Source organism: Conger conger, chromosome 10, assembly GCF_963514075.1.
Source record: "Conger conger chromosome 10, fConCon1.1, whole genome shotgun sequence".
Classification (NCBI taxonomy): Eukaryota; Metazoa; Chordata; class Actinopteri; order Anguilliformes; family Congridae; genus Conger; species Conger conger.
Genome location: NC_083769.1, coordinates 14,817,778 through 14,830,602, shown reverse-complemented (window position 1 = coordinate 14,830,602; position 12,825 = coordinate 14,817,778). Strand labels below are relative to the sequence as shown.

The window sequence follows — 12,825 nt, the reverse complement described above, 5'->3', positions numbered from 1 at the left end:
GGTCATTTTCAGAATGTAGCTCTGAGAAATATCAGAGAACATTAATTCTGGATTTTGAAAGACTCCCTCACTGAGCAGAATCACTGGAGTTGTTGTTTCTGAACTCGGACAGAAATAAAGTGTAAGAGACGGAGTGGATCAGGGAGACGAGAATGAGACTAAACGAGCCTGGCTGAAAAGCTGAAAAGTGAAAAGGCTGAAACTCTTGCTGTGCTACAAGAATAATAAAGGAACGCAACCTTGGCTTACTTGAAGTGAATTGGAGAGGTGCTCAGGTGTGTAACATGGAGCGCTAGTCCATATGAACAAAGCAAAAATACACACCCCTCAAATCTCTGACAGAAGTTAAAAAGCCTTCATTTCATGGCTGTAGGAGCAAATCCATGCGTGTCGGCTGTTAGGATATTTAGCCCTTCTCCATAGAATCAAATGCAGGACGATGAAGAACATGCAGACAACTTCTCTTCAGAGATTTCACAAGGGAGAGACAAACACAGGGCATCCGGGTAATCTGTTCAGAGAATATCTCTCCCCAACTAGCATGTGTGGTGTGTTTAAATACAGTTCAAGGTCATACATATCAAAAGAATGAGTAGCCTTTAAGTGGCTAGCCGGAGACGACTTGAGAAAGGGTGTTACACGTAGATAGGCAAGATACAAAGAATAGTGTCAGATGAATCCACAAAATATGTTTGTGGTACTGGTACAACTAGCAGTAGTAAAACTGGGAAGCTATCAGAACTATTTCTCATACAACATGAGCCTGCTCTGCTGTTTCATTTTCTGTACAGAGCTCACTCTTTCCATTCATGATATCCTCAAATTCATGCAGACAAAATACCTGTAAACTCAAATTCTATTAAAATTAAATATGCCTATATTTATCATATCTACTCATATTATTATCTCAGCGTTTCTGACTGGGTACTCAGATCAGATGCACCCGTAGTAAATCCCATGCATGTGTATATAAGCCTTTACTGCTCACAATACTCACACAGACCCTCAGTAAATATGCCCTTTGAAGTGTAAGATTCAATATTTCCTCATGAATCTGCCCTCTCTGCTCAGCCTGGCCCCAGTCCAACACCACACCTCCTGCAGCTGTGGGCAGAACCAGGAAGTCACTGCTAATCTTGCTGTTACGCAGTTTCAGAGAAACGAAACTTAACTCTGTCTCTGTCAGAGAAACACAGCTAAACTCCGTCTCTGTCAGGGTGATCAGTGAAATGGCTGAGGCTAATATCTCGGTGGATCAGGACCAGTTCAGCTGTTCAATCTGTCTGGATATCCTGAAGGATCCGGTGGCTATTCCCTGTGGACACAGTTACTGTATGGGCTGTATTAAGGGCTGCTGGGATCAGGATGATCATATTGGTGTCTACAGCTGTCCCCAGTGCAGACAGACCTTCACCCCAAGGCCTGTTCTGGGCAGAAACACCATGCTGGCTGAAGTGGTGGAGAAACTGAAGAAGACAGGACTCCAAGCTGCTCCTCCTGCTCACTGTTACGCTGGACCTGGAGACGTGGCGTGTGATATCTGTACTGGGAGAAAGCGCAAAGCCATCAAGTCCTGTCTGGCGTGTCTGGCATCTTTCTGTGAAACTCACCTCCAGCGTCACTATGAATCTCCTCCTCTTAAGAAACACAAACTGGTCAAAGCCACTGAAAACCTGCAGGAAAAGATCTGCTCTAATCATGACAAACTGCTGGAAGTTTTCTGTCGTACTGATCAGCAGTGTATCTGTCTGCTGTGTCTGATGGATGAACACAGAGGCCATGATACAGTCTCAGTGGTAGCAGAAAGGACTGAGAAACAGGTAAGGACTGGAGCTCTTCACTGGCAACATAAACATACATTTTTAACATAAACCCAAAAGTACTGAAAATACCTGAGCAGTGAAAATGAGAAATCAGCTGAATCATTACACTGCACTCCAACTGCATATGCCTTATTCATTAGTTTATTTTTCGTGTTTCCTAGTCTGTCAAGTTCAAAAGAGGCATTCATTTGTTGTATTTCATGGAGTGGGTGCCCAGAATCAGGTGACCACAGACGTGCCCTTTATTGGCTGGTGTTAATGGAATTTATAATTTATTTATTTGTTATGGAAATTCTTTACCATTTAAAAAAGGGAATTGTATCGTATTATCCACGAAAAAATACACCTTATCAATAATGTCTAATATTACGCTCTCCAAACCACCCCCCGCCCCCCTCCAATTGGTTTTGTCAAAATCTGTCGTCGCATCTTCCGACAATCCGAGTACAACTTGTAATGAAAAGCATCACGTCGCGAGCCCCAGTTCGCGAATAACGTCACTCAGGTAGGCACGTTTTAAATTATGAAACCACGATTAAACAACAACACTTACTTTTTATCTTATATATCGGTTAAAAAGGTAGGTAGGACTTTCCAGTTGCCACGTTCACGTTGTAATTTCATCATTAGCTACGACCCTCGGAACTCGCGAGCAAGCAAGCTAGTCTAATTATCATTCAAACGACGTTATCTCCGTCATGCACAGCTTACAAATATGTATTATATTAATTTCTGAAGCAGGTAGTTACGTTTTGCATAGTTTTGGTAGTGATTAGTCAGACCATTTTCTTTGTAGCCAGTTTTCTAAAAATGTGATGTTTAAAATTGTATTATTGTTTGGGCATGTCGCAGTGTGTTTTCCCTGTTAAAACAAAAGTTTAAATCAATCAATAAATTTTGAATGGGAAATAAAACGCAGCATGAACTCTGCTAGAATAGGCGAATACAGCTGTCTCCAATGGAAGGCAAACTACTCCTCTTCTCCCTGACCTTGTGTTTAAGGTAGGTTTGTATGTGTGCATGTTTTTGAATATAATATAATACTGCGATTTCTTTTTCTCTCAGTGTACTCAAAAACTTAAAACCGTAGTTCAGTAGTTGTACTTTATGTTTCATTTATAAAATATATGCAGTGGAACAAAATGATACAGAACATGAAAACAGGAGGCAGTTTTGAAACGCCAAATTCAGGGGGCTTATGTATCAAGCATGCCAGAGTCGGATTGCTGATCTAGAATTGTATTTCTTCTAAAGAAAGGTAAAACAGGTACCAGGCCAGCACAACTCTTATGCTGACATTTTGGTTCAGGTCTAGGCTTTTATTTTGTGTTTGGGATCAACATGTCAGTCATTAATTTTGACCATCTGCTCTGTTGGTTGCTGACAGTGCATGGAATTATGTGTTTCAGTAGAATTGAAGCAGGTCACATGTTATGAACATAGTGTGTGATTATGGATGGTGGTGTTGTGGCAACATCGGGGTGGGAATAGTGTGTGTCAGTGAGGTGAGAATAATGTGTTTCAGTAGAATTGAAGCAGGTCCCATGTTATGAACATAGTGTGTGATTATGGATGATGGTGTTGTGGCAACATCGGGGTGGGAATAGTGTGTGTCGGTGGGGTGAGTACCCTCTGCTTGGGCTGAGGTCCAAAATGTACGGCCCTGATTCCTTAGGGCTTGCTGGAGTGTCTTCACCAGTGTTTTTAAACCTGGATCATGTGTGTTTCTTCACAGAAGCAGCTGGGGGTGACACAGAGTAAGTTCCAGCAGAGAATCCAGGAGAGAGAGAAGGAGCTGCAGGATCTGAGACAGGCTGTGCAGTCACTCAAGGTGGGTACTGACCAGAGGAGAAGACAACAGCTGGCTGCTGGAAGAGCCATTTCAGGGCTCAGTCAGTGCTCTCCTCCAGTCAGCCAGCGAGGAGCCCAGTGTTGGGCCACTTTCCAGCCCTGTGGGGCTCAATGCCACTGAGCCACACTGTGGGGAACAGGCTGTCTGGGGTCCCAGTAAGAGCTGAGTGAAAGGCCTAGTTAAAATGTACAACCCTCCTCCTTCTGTTTCTCCTAACAGCGCTCTGCACAGACAGCAGTGGAGGACAGTGAGAGGATCTTTACTGAGCTGATCCGCTCCATTGAGAGAAGGCGCTCTGAGGTGAAAGAGCTGATCAGAGATCAGGAGAAGGCTGAAGTGAGTCGGGCTGAAGGACTCCTGGAGCGACTGGAGCAGGAGATTGCTGAGCTGAGGAGGAGAGAGGCTGAGCTGGAGCAGCTTTCACACACAGAGGATCACATCCATTTCCTCCAGGTAACATCACTGGCTCTCTGACAGTCTGCACTGTGTACACTGTACATACATGGTGAGGTGTGTTCCTCTTTTACAAAGATCTGCTCCTGGTATCTGCACAGGAATCTGTGTTCACTGTCTGTCTCTTTCTGTCTGTCTGTCTGCAGAGCTGTCAGTCCCTCTGTGCCCCTCCTGGACCTGGAGACTTACCCAGCATCACTGTCAGTCCAAACGTCTCTTTTGAGGCTGTGAGGAAATCTGTCTCTGAACTGAAAGAGCGACTGGAGGATGTTTTCAAGGCGGAGTTAGTCAAAGTTTCTGGAAGAGGTTGGTGGACAAACCCTGCTGCAGAAAGTGTGTTTAGTCACTGCACACAACACAGTGGTGAGGTGATCTGCCTAAGATTCACTCTTACAACATGAAAGTGTTTGGGTCTGTTTTCAATGTTTATTAAAAGGAAAATCCATCCATCCATTATCTGAACCCGCTTATCCTGAACAGGATCGCAGGGGGGCTGGAGCCTATCCCAGCATACATTGGGCGAAAGGCAGGAATACACCCTGGACAGGTCGCCAGTTCATCGCAGGGCACACACAACATTCACTCACACACTCATACCTACGGGCAATTTAGACTCTCCAATCAGCCTAACCTGCCTGTCTTTGGACTGTGGGAGGAAACCGGAGTACCCGGAGGAAACCCACGCAGACACGGGGAGAACATGCAAACTCCGCACAGAGAGGCTCCGGCCAACGGGGATTCGAACCCAGGACCTCCTTGCTGTGAGGCGGCAGTGCTACCCACTGCACCATCCATGCCGCCTAAAAGGAAAATGATACATTTAAATATTATTTTCAACCTGAGACACATTGGCCTGGCCTCATTTAAAAGAACACAATTTAATTTAGTGCACACTGCACCCCCCTTCACATTTATATTACAGACACTCAGAGATCACTTTATTGGGTAGTCCAGTGTGAATATTTGTTGGCGCTCGTTTATCATTTCCATAAAATACTTTGTAAAATGAGTTTTCCAATTTGTTCAGTTCAAAGCAATAAACATTAATCGTGATGAAAACCGTATTTAATTTATATTTCTACTAGATTAACATGATTTATTCCACCCATGTCTGATTGATCGATTTTCAAAAATGATGTTTTGTCACAACTGGAGAATTGCTCTTTTTTTGATACATATGGTCTGGCAGAGGTGAATGGTAATTATTAACCATATATGCTGTCTGTATTGCTTGTAATTGCCACATCTGCTGTGTTTATTTCAGTCTGCCTCACAGGTTTTATGAACATCGAACAAAGAGTTTGGAAATTTGTGTTTGGTAGATTATTTCTCTGTTGTAACAATGCTTCTTGGCAATACATTTTATACCGTTGGAAAGCCTGTTTATTTCCCTTTTAAATGGTGCCCCATTTGTAAGGAACATGCATTTGTGGGATGAGCAGCACAGCTGAGTATGTGGGTAGCGCTCATGTAAAATTAGCCAAATCTTCTCTGCCAATGGCAAACAGCTCATTCTGCTGTTGCTATTGACTCTTGTTTGGTGTTGTTTGGTGGATTGGATGATTTTACAATTCATTCATTCAACAAACAGTCAGGAGCCTCAGTAGCGTGTGGAAGAACCATACACAGCCACAACAGCCTGGCACCTCCTCATGCTGGTCACCAGCCTGGTCCCACACTGTTGTGGGATGGCATTCCACTCCTCAACCAGGATTTGTCGCAAGTCAGCCAACGTGGTTGTGTTGGTCACTCTAGCACCAACAGCACGCCCCAGCTGATCCCACAAGTGTTCAGTTGGGTCAGGACTGTTGGCAGGCCATTCCATTCTCTCTACTCCCAAATACTGGAGGTAGTCTCTGATAAACCCCGCTGTGTGTGGACGAGTGTTGTCATCTTGGAGGATGGAGTTCGGTCCCAGACTGTGGAGATATGGGATTGCCACTGGTTGCAGAATCTCATCTCGATATCTCTCTGCATTGAGATTGCCTCCAATGATGACAAGCCTGGTTTTTCCAGTGATGGAGATGCCGCCCCACACCATCACACTGCCTCCACCAAAAGGTGTTCCTCTATCGGTGCAGCAATCAGCATAGCGTTCTCCCCGTCTTCTCCACACTTTGACCCTACGATCCAACTTCCGTAGGCAGAATCTGGACTCATGGCTGAACATAGCGTTCCTCCACATGTTCAGGTTCCAGTGCAGGTGTTGCTGACACCAGTGCAAACGGGCCTGACGGTGAAGGGCAGTCATGGCAGGCCTCCTGGCAGCCCTATGAGCCGGAGATTGGCTGCGTACAGTCTGTTCCGGATTGTCTGGGCCGAAAGCCGTGTGCCATATCGTCCTGCAAACCTTGACTGCAAATCTGTAGAAGACAGCCTACGGTTCCTAAGTGCTGAAAGGGTGAGGAACCGGTCTTCTTGGGACGCCCACTTCACGGTCTGTCTCTGACATCGCCCGTTTCATGAGATTTGGCACATTTGACATGAGCGCAACCCACATACTCAGCTGTGCTGCTCATCCCACAAATGCATGTTCCTTACAAATGGGGCACCATTTAAAAGAGGCACCCTAGACTTAATGATATATATATTTGTTTTTGTGTGTGTGTTCATATTAAAGAACACACTTGAGATTTCCAAATCTTCATTTTCCAAAAGATAAAATTTAGCAAAGACATTTTTATTTGTAATTGACTACTTCTTAAATAACAACTTGATCAAGGCGGTCTGAGATCAGAAGCAAGGAGCTAACCAAAGTCTGCAGAAGAACTGTGGCAAGTTTTCCTGCATGCTTGGAACAACCTCCCTGCTGATTGTCTTCTTGTACTTCAGGACAGCGTTGGCTATCTCAGAGAAGTGATACAGTTTTAATGCCGAAGGGTGGTCACAAAATGTAGGTTTGATTCAGTTTTTAACTATTCTGCCAAATTAATCAAATGTAATGGAAAGTGTATAGTACGTTTATTTAGAACCTTTTACTGAATTATTTTTGAAAGAATCTTATCTGTGCAGAATGTTATACAGGTGCCTAAGACTTTTGCACTGTACTGTGTATTACCAATGAGAGGGGTGTGTGACATTTCAGTCTGTCTCACAGGTTATATATTATTAATGAGAGGGGTGAGTGACATTTCAGTCTGTCTCACAGGTTATATATTATTAATGAGAGGGGTGAGTGACATTTCAGTCTGTCTCACAGGTTATATATTATTAATGAGAGGGGTGAGTGACATTTCAGTCTGTCTCACAGGTTATATATTATTAATGAGAGGGGTGAGTGACATTTCAGTCTGTCTCACAGGTTATATATTATTAATGAGAGGGGTGAGTGACATTTCAGTCTGTCTCACAGGTTATATATTTTTAATGAGAGGGGTGAGTGACATTTCAGTCTGTCTCACAGGTTATATATTATTAATGAGAGGGATGAGTGACATTTCAGTCTGTCTCACTGGTTATATATTATTAATGAGAGGGGTGAGTGACATTTCAGTCTGTCTCACAGGTTATATATTCCTTGGTCCTGGAACGAGCTTCAGGCCAAACTCAAACTTGATTCTCTTATTTAATTAAATTATTTTAATTTGAGAGTAATGCATGTTCTCATGTTAAGATGCTACTGCTTTAAGTTGCATGGATATGTTTAATTCACTGTTTCCCTGTGTTATGTTCTGTCATATTGTATGTATTGTAATGCACTTTGTTCTGTATATACCTACATAATTATGTATATTATTGTCATGGACCGTGATTGTGATTCTGTAATCTTATGCTGCTGTTTGACCCTGTCTTGGCTCAGTCTCATTTGTAAAAGAGGTTTTAATCTCAATGTGACTTCCTCGTCACATAAAGGTTTATATATTACAGTGTGGAGGGACATTTCAAGTGCTCACAAGCTCCAGATGATCCAGAATATCACAGAGGTGTTCAGGGTGAATAGGGATGAAATCTATAAAAGTACCCAGTATGTTAGGGGCAGTTCTTCTGGCTAGGGTATAACCCTAAATGTTTTCAATGAAAGCTTTGTTTAATCTTGAGAGAACAAAATACAGTATGACCAGTATGTCTTTGTTTACTAGGATGCAAGATACTGCATAGAGATGAGAGGAGAGAACACAAGTCAAATTCCTCAGTAGTTTTATGATGAAACCATCCTGTCTCCTCTCTCTGCTCTGTTTTAGTGTAACATTTGAGACCCATTCTGATACTGTATTCTGGGTGACATCAGTTGTCATTTACTTGCAGATTGAAACAAGCATTCAATTTCTCTAGGATCTCAGAAAAAGGTTCATCTTTTTCTCTTGTGATCTCTCTCTCCACAGTGGAAGAAGTCTCTGTTCTAGAGCCCCAGACCAGACAGGACTTCTTACAATGTGAGTCTGTAATTAAGCCTTAAAGAGAGGAAGGGAGGGGAGAGGGAGGTAGGGAGAGAGGGGGAGGGGGGAGGGGGGAGGGGGGAGGGAGGGAGGAAGAGGAGGAGATGGGGGGAGGGGGGAGGGAGGGAGGAAGAGGAGGAGATGGAGTGAGGTAGGGAGGGGAGAGAGAGAGAGAGGGAGGGAGAGGGTGGAGGGGGAGGGAAGGGGAGGGGAGGGGAGAGGAAAGGGGGAGGGAGGAAGAGGAGAGGGTTGGAGGGAGGGAGAGAGGGGGACGGAGAGAGGGGGGGAGTGAGGAAGAGTAGGAGATAGAGGGAGGGAGAGAGGAAGGGGAGAGGGATGGAGGGAAGAAGAGGAGATGGAGGGAGGGAGGGAGGGGGGTGGGAGGGGAGAGGAGAGAGGGAGGGGAGAGAGGGATGGAGGGCGGGAGAGGAGGGCAGAGAGAGAGGGAGGGAGAGAGGGAGGGAGGTTTTGGAGGGGGGAGAGGGAGAGGGAGAGAGAGAGGATGGGGAGAGGGAGAGAGAGGAATGGAGGGGAGAGAGGGAGAGGGAGAGATAGGGAGGGGAGAGGGAGGAGAGGGGAGAGGGCGGAGAGGCGGAGAGGGGGAGAGGGAGGGGAGGGGGACAGAGAGAGGGGGAGAGGGAGGGGAGGGGGACAGAGAGAGGGAGGGGAGGGGGAGACAGAGAGAGAGAGGGAGAGAGGGAAGGGAAGGGAGGGGAGAGAGGGAGGGGAGAGGGAGAGACGGAGGGGAGGGGGAGTGGGAGAGGTAGGGGAGGGGAGAGAGGGAGGGGAGAGGGAGAGACGGAGGGGAGGGGGAGTGGGAGAGGTAGGGGAGGGGGAGAGGGAGGGGAGAGGGCGGAGAGGCGGAGAGGGAGGGGGAGGGGGAGGGAGGGAGGGAGAGAAAGAGGGATGGGAGGGGAGGGGAGAGGGGGAGGGGGAGGGGAGGGGGAGGGAGAGAGGGAGGGAGGAGAGAGAGGGAGGGGGAGTGAGTGAGGGAGGGAGGGGAGAGGAGGAGAGGGAGAGAGGGGGAGGGGGAGAGGGAGAGGGAGAGGGAGAGAGGGGGAGGGGGAGGGGGAGAGGGAGAGGAAGGGAGGGGGGAGAGGGAGGGGGAGGGAGAGGGCGGAGAGGAGGAGAGGGGGATGGGGAGAGGGAGGGAGAGGAGAGGGAGGGAGGGAGAGAGAGGGAGGAAGGGAGGGGAGAGGGAGAGACGGAGGGGAGGGGGAGTGGGAGAGGTAGGGGAGGGGAGAGAGGGAGGGGAGAGGGAGAGACGGAGGGGAGTGGGAGAGGTAGGGGAGGGGGAGAGGGAGGGGAGAGGCGGAGAGGGGGAGAGGGAGGGGAGGGGGAGAGAGAGAGGGGGAGAGGGAGGGGAGGGGGAGAGAGAGAGGGGGAGAGGGAGGGGAGGGGGAGAGAGAGAGGGGAGAGGTAGGGGAGGGGTAGAGGGAGGGGAGAGGGAGAGACGGAGGGGAGGGGGAGAGGGAGTGGGGGAGAGAGAGGGAGAGGGAGGTAGGGATTGGAGAGGGAGGGAGAGAGAGGGAGGAAGGGAGGGGAGAAAGGTAGGGGAGAGGAGAGAGGGAGGGGAGAGGGAGAGGGGGAGGGGGAGAGGGGGAGGGGAGGGGAGGGGGAGGGGGAGGGGGAGGGGGAGAGGTAGGGGAGGGGTAGAGGGAGGGGAGGGGGAGTGGGGGAGGGAGGGGAGGGGGAGAGGGGGAGGGGAGGGGGAGGGGGAGAGGTAGGGGAGGGGTAGAGGGAGGGGAGGGGGAGTGGGGGAGGGAGGGGAGGGGGAGTGGGGGAGAGAGAGGGAGGGAGAGGGCGGAGAGGGGGAGAGGGTGGTCGAGGGGGGAGAGGGAGGGGAGAGGGAGGGAGAGAGAAAGAGAGGGAGGGGAGAGAAAGAGGGAGAGAGCGAGGGAGGAAGGGAGGGGAGAAAGGGAGGGGAGAGAGAGAGAGGGAGGGGGGAGGGGGGTAGAGAGGGAGCAAGATGGAGAGGGGGGAGGGGGGGAGAGAGGGAGGGGGGAGGGGAGAGGGGAGAGGGAGAGAGAGCAAGATGGAGAGGGGGAGGGGGGGGAGGAGAGAGGGAGGAAGGGAGAAGAGAGGGAGGGGGAGGGAGAGAAAGAGGGAGGGGAGAGGAGAGGGAGAGAGAGGGAGGGAGGAGGGGAGGGGAGGGGAGGGAGGAGGGAGGGAGGGGAGAGGGCGGAGAGGAGGGGAAGGGGAGGGGAGGGGAGAGGGGAGAGGGGGAGGGGGAGGGGGGAGAGAGGGAGGGAGGAGGAGAGGAAGGAGGGGAGGGGGAGGGAGAGAAAGAGGGAGGGGAGAGGGGAGGGAGAGGGAGGGAGAGGGGGGAGGGAGGGAGGGGAGGGGAGGGGAGAGAGCAGAGAGGAGAGGAGGGGGGGGGAGAGGAGGGGGAGAGGGATGAAGGGGTGAGGTTGAAAATAAAAAAAAGGGTAAAAATAAGTGAAAAGTAACTTTCAGAAGACACAAGCAAGTTTAAAAAGCTTTAAACATCTTAAAAATGAGAACAATAAAGAAAATATGAGATTTAAACACATAAAATATGAAAGATGTGTAAAATATGTATGATGTGTAAAATATGTGAGTGGAGCTCTCCTCTGTTCTCCTCCATCAGATGGCTGTCAGCTCACACTGGACCCCAACACAGCGCAGAGAATCCTCTGTCTGTCTGAGGGGAACAGAGAGGTGACCTGTGTGAGAGAGAACCAGTCATATCCTGATCATCCAGAGAGATTTGAGCGCTACGCCCAAGTGTTGTGCAGAGAGGGTGTGTCTGGACGCTATTACTGGGAGGCTGAGTGGAGTGGGCAGTATGGGGTTTATATAGCAGTGTCATATAAAGAGATCAGCAGGAAAGGGGGGGGTAATGACTGTGTAATGGGACGTAATAACAAGTCCTGGAGTTTGATCTGCTCTCCCTCCAGTTACTCTTTCAGTCACAATAATGTTCACACTAAAATCCCTGTTCCCTCCTCCTCCAGAATAGGAGTGTACCTGGATCACAGGGCAGGAACTCTGTCCTTCTACAGCGTCTCTGACACAATGACCCTCCTGCACAGAGTCCAGACCACATTCACTCAGCCCCTCTATCCTGGGTTTGGGTTTGGGTTTTTGATGTTTTCCTATGGATCCTCTGTAAAACTGTGTGATCTGGGATGAGGCAGAGAGTGAAGGGAAGATCAAAGAGAGGGAAACATCCTGAAAATACTGAGAGAGTAAAATAGGTGAACAAAAAATTATATATTTTTTTTTTATAAGTGCCTTCAGGGCACATCTCAATAGTCCAGAACAAAAAATTATTCCTTTTTCAAAAAGAGGAATAAAATGAAGCGGCCAAAAAATTAGGAACACCCGAAAGAAAAAAAGAACTAATGTGGAATAAAAAATAACAGAAATGTGGAATAAAAAATAACAGAAATGTGGAATAAAAAATAACAGAAATGTGGAATAAAAAATAACAGAAATGTGGAATTCACGTGACCGCGTTGGTCCGCCGTTATCAGTGCCTGGGCCGTCCAATCCGCTCCTTTCCCTCAGAAGTCCCCCTTCTCCGCCTTGTCCCCGATCGGGCCTCCACACCATGGTAACCAGGTCTTATGGGTTCTGTTCTGTACATCCTGTGGGAAATGTTGGGCTGATGCCAATAAAGGTTTTTATACAATGAATAACTACACCCTGAATTCTTTATTTAGGGAGGGAGAGAGGGGGGGAGAGGGAGGGGAGAGAGGGGAGGGGGGGGGAGAGGGAGGTGAGAGAGGGGAGGGGAGGGGAGAGGGGGGGAGAAGAGGGGAGAGGGAGGGGAGAGGGGGGGGAGAGGGGGAGAGGGAGGGGGAGGGAGGGAGAGGGAGGGAGGGAGAGGGAGGGGGAGAGGAGGGAGAGAGCGAGGGAGGGGGAGGGGGGGAGGGAGAAAGAGACAGTGGGAGGGAAAAGGGGAGGGAGGGGGGGAGGGGAGAGAGAGACAGTGGGAGGGAGGGGAGTAGGGGAGAGGAGGAGGAGGGGAGAGGAGGAGGGAGGGGAGAGGGACTGGGAGTGTGAGGGAAAGAGGGGGAGAGAGACAGTGGCAGGGAAAAGGAGGGAGAGAGGGAGGGGAAGGGAGGGAGAGAGAAGGGAGGGAGGGGAGGGAGAAAGACAGTGGGAGGGAAAGAGGGAGAGAGGGAGAGAGGGAGGGAGAGGGAGGGGGGAGGGAGAGAGAGGGAGGGAGAGGGGGAGAGGAGGGAGAGAGGGGGAGGGGAGAGAGTGAGGGAGGGAGGGAGAGAGGGGGAGGAAGGGAGGGAGAGAGGGGGAGGGGGGAAGGGAGGGAGAAAGAGTGGGAGGGAAAAGGGGA

The 12,825-nt window shown here is 49.1% G+C and overlaps 2 protein-coding genes across 4 annotated transcripts in view; both read left to right on the top strand.

The window, feature by feature from the left end:
• Nucleotides 1-7,393, top strand: part of LOC133138117 (E3 ubiquitin/ISG15 ligase TRIM25-like) — a 76,326-nt gene extending 68,933 nt beyond the window's left edge. Inside the window, exon 5 of one of the 2 annotated variants that reach the window (XM_061256602.1) lies at nucleotides 6,961-7,393. In XM_061256602.1, the coding sequence (XP_061112586.1) occupies nucleotides 6,961-7,025 (65 nt within the window). In that variant the 3' untranslated portion in view covers nucleotides 7,026-7,393. Of the gene's footprint in view, nucleotides 1-6,850 lie in introns of both variants that reach the window. The other variant, XM_061256603.1, reaches the window with a different exon arrangement.
• Nucleotides 1,129-12,144, top strand: LOC133138136 (tripartite motif-containing protein 16-like). Of its 2 annotated transcripts, none has more exons than XM_061256629.1 (6): nucleotides 1,129-1,820; nucleotides 3,559-3,654; nucleotides 3,895-4,128; nucleotides 4,275-4,434; nucleotides 8,451-8,501; nucleotides 11,116-12,144. In XM_061256629.1, the coding sequence occupies exons 1-6, from the start codon at nucleotides 1,230-1,232 to the stop codon at nucleotides 11,658-11,660; spliced, it is 1,677 nt and encodes a 558-aa protein (XP_061112613.1). In that variant the 5' UTR covers nucleotides 1,129-1,229; the 3' UTR covers nucleotides 11,661-12,144. The 2 variants fall into 2 exon arrangements, with proteins under 2 accessions (XP_061112613.1, XP_061112614.1); XM_061256630.1 differs by having other exon boundaries at nucleotides 8,409-8,501.
• Nucleotides 12,145-12,825: the final 681 nt, after the last annotated feature.

What these genes read in the sequence shown, in the direction of transcription:
- LOC133138136 (XM_061256630.1), top strand. Translation starts at nt 1,230, where the DNA reads ATGGCTGAGGCTAATATCTCGGTGGATCAGGACCAGTTCAGCTGTTCA. An exon ending in ATCACATCCATTTCCTCCAG is followed by an intron (nt 4,129 to 4,274) that starts GTAACATCACTG and finishes GTCTGTCTGCAG; the next exon opens with AGCTGTCAGTCCCTCTGTGC. An exon ending in CAGACAGGACTTCTTACAAT is followed by an intron (nt 8,502 to 11,115) that starts GTGAGTCTGTAA and finishes CTCCTCCATCAG; the next exon opens with ATGGCTGTCAGCTCACACTG.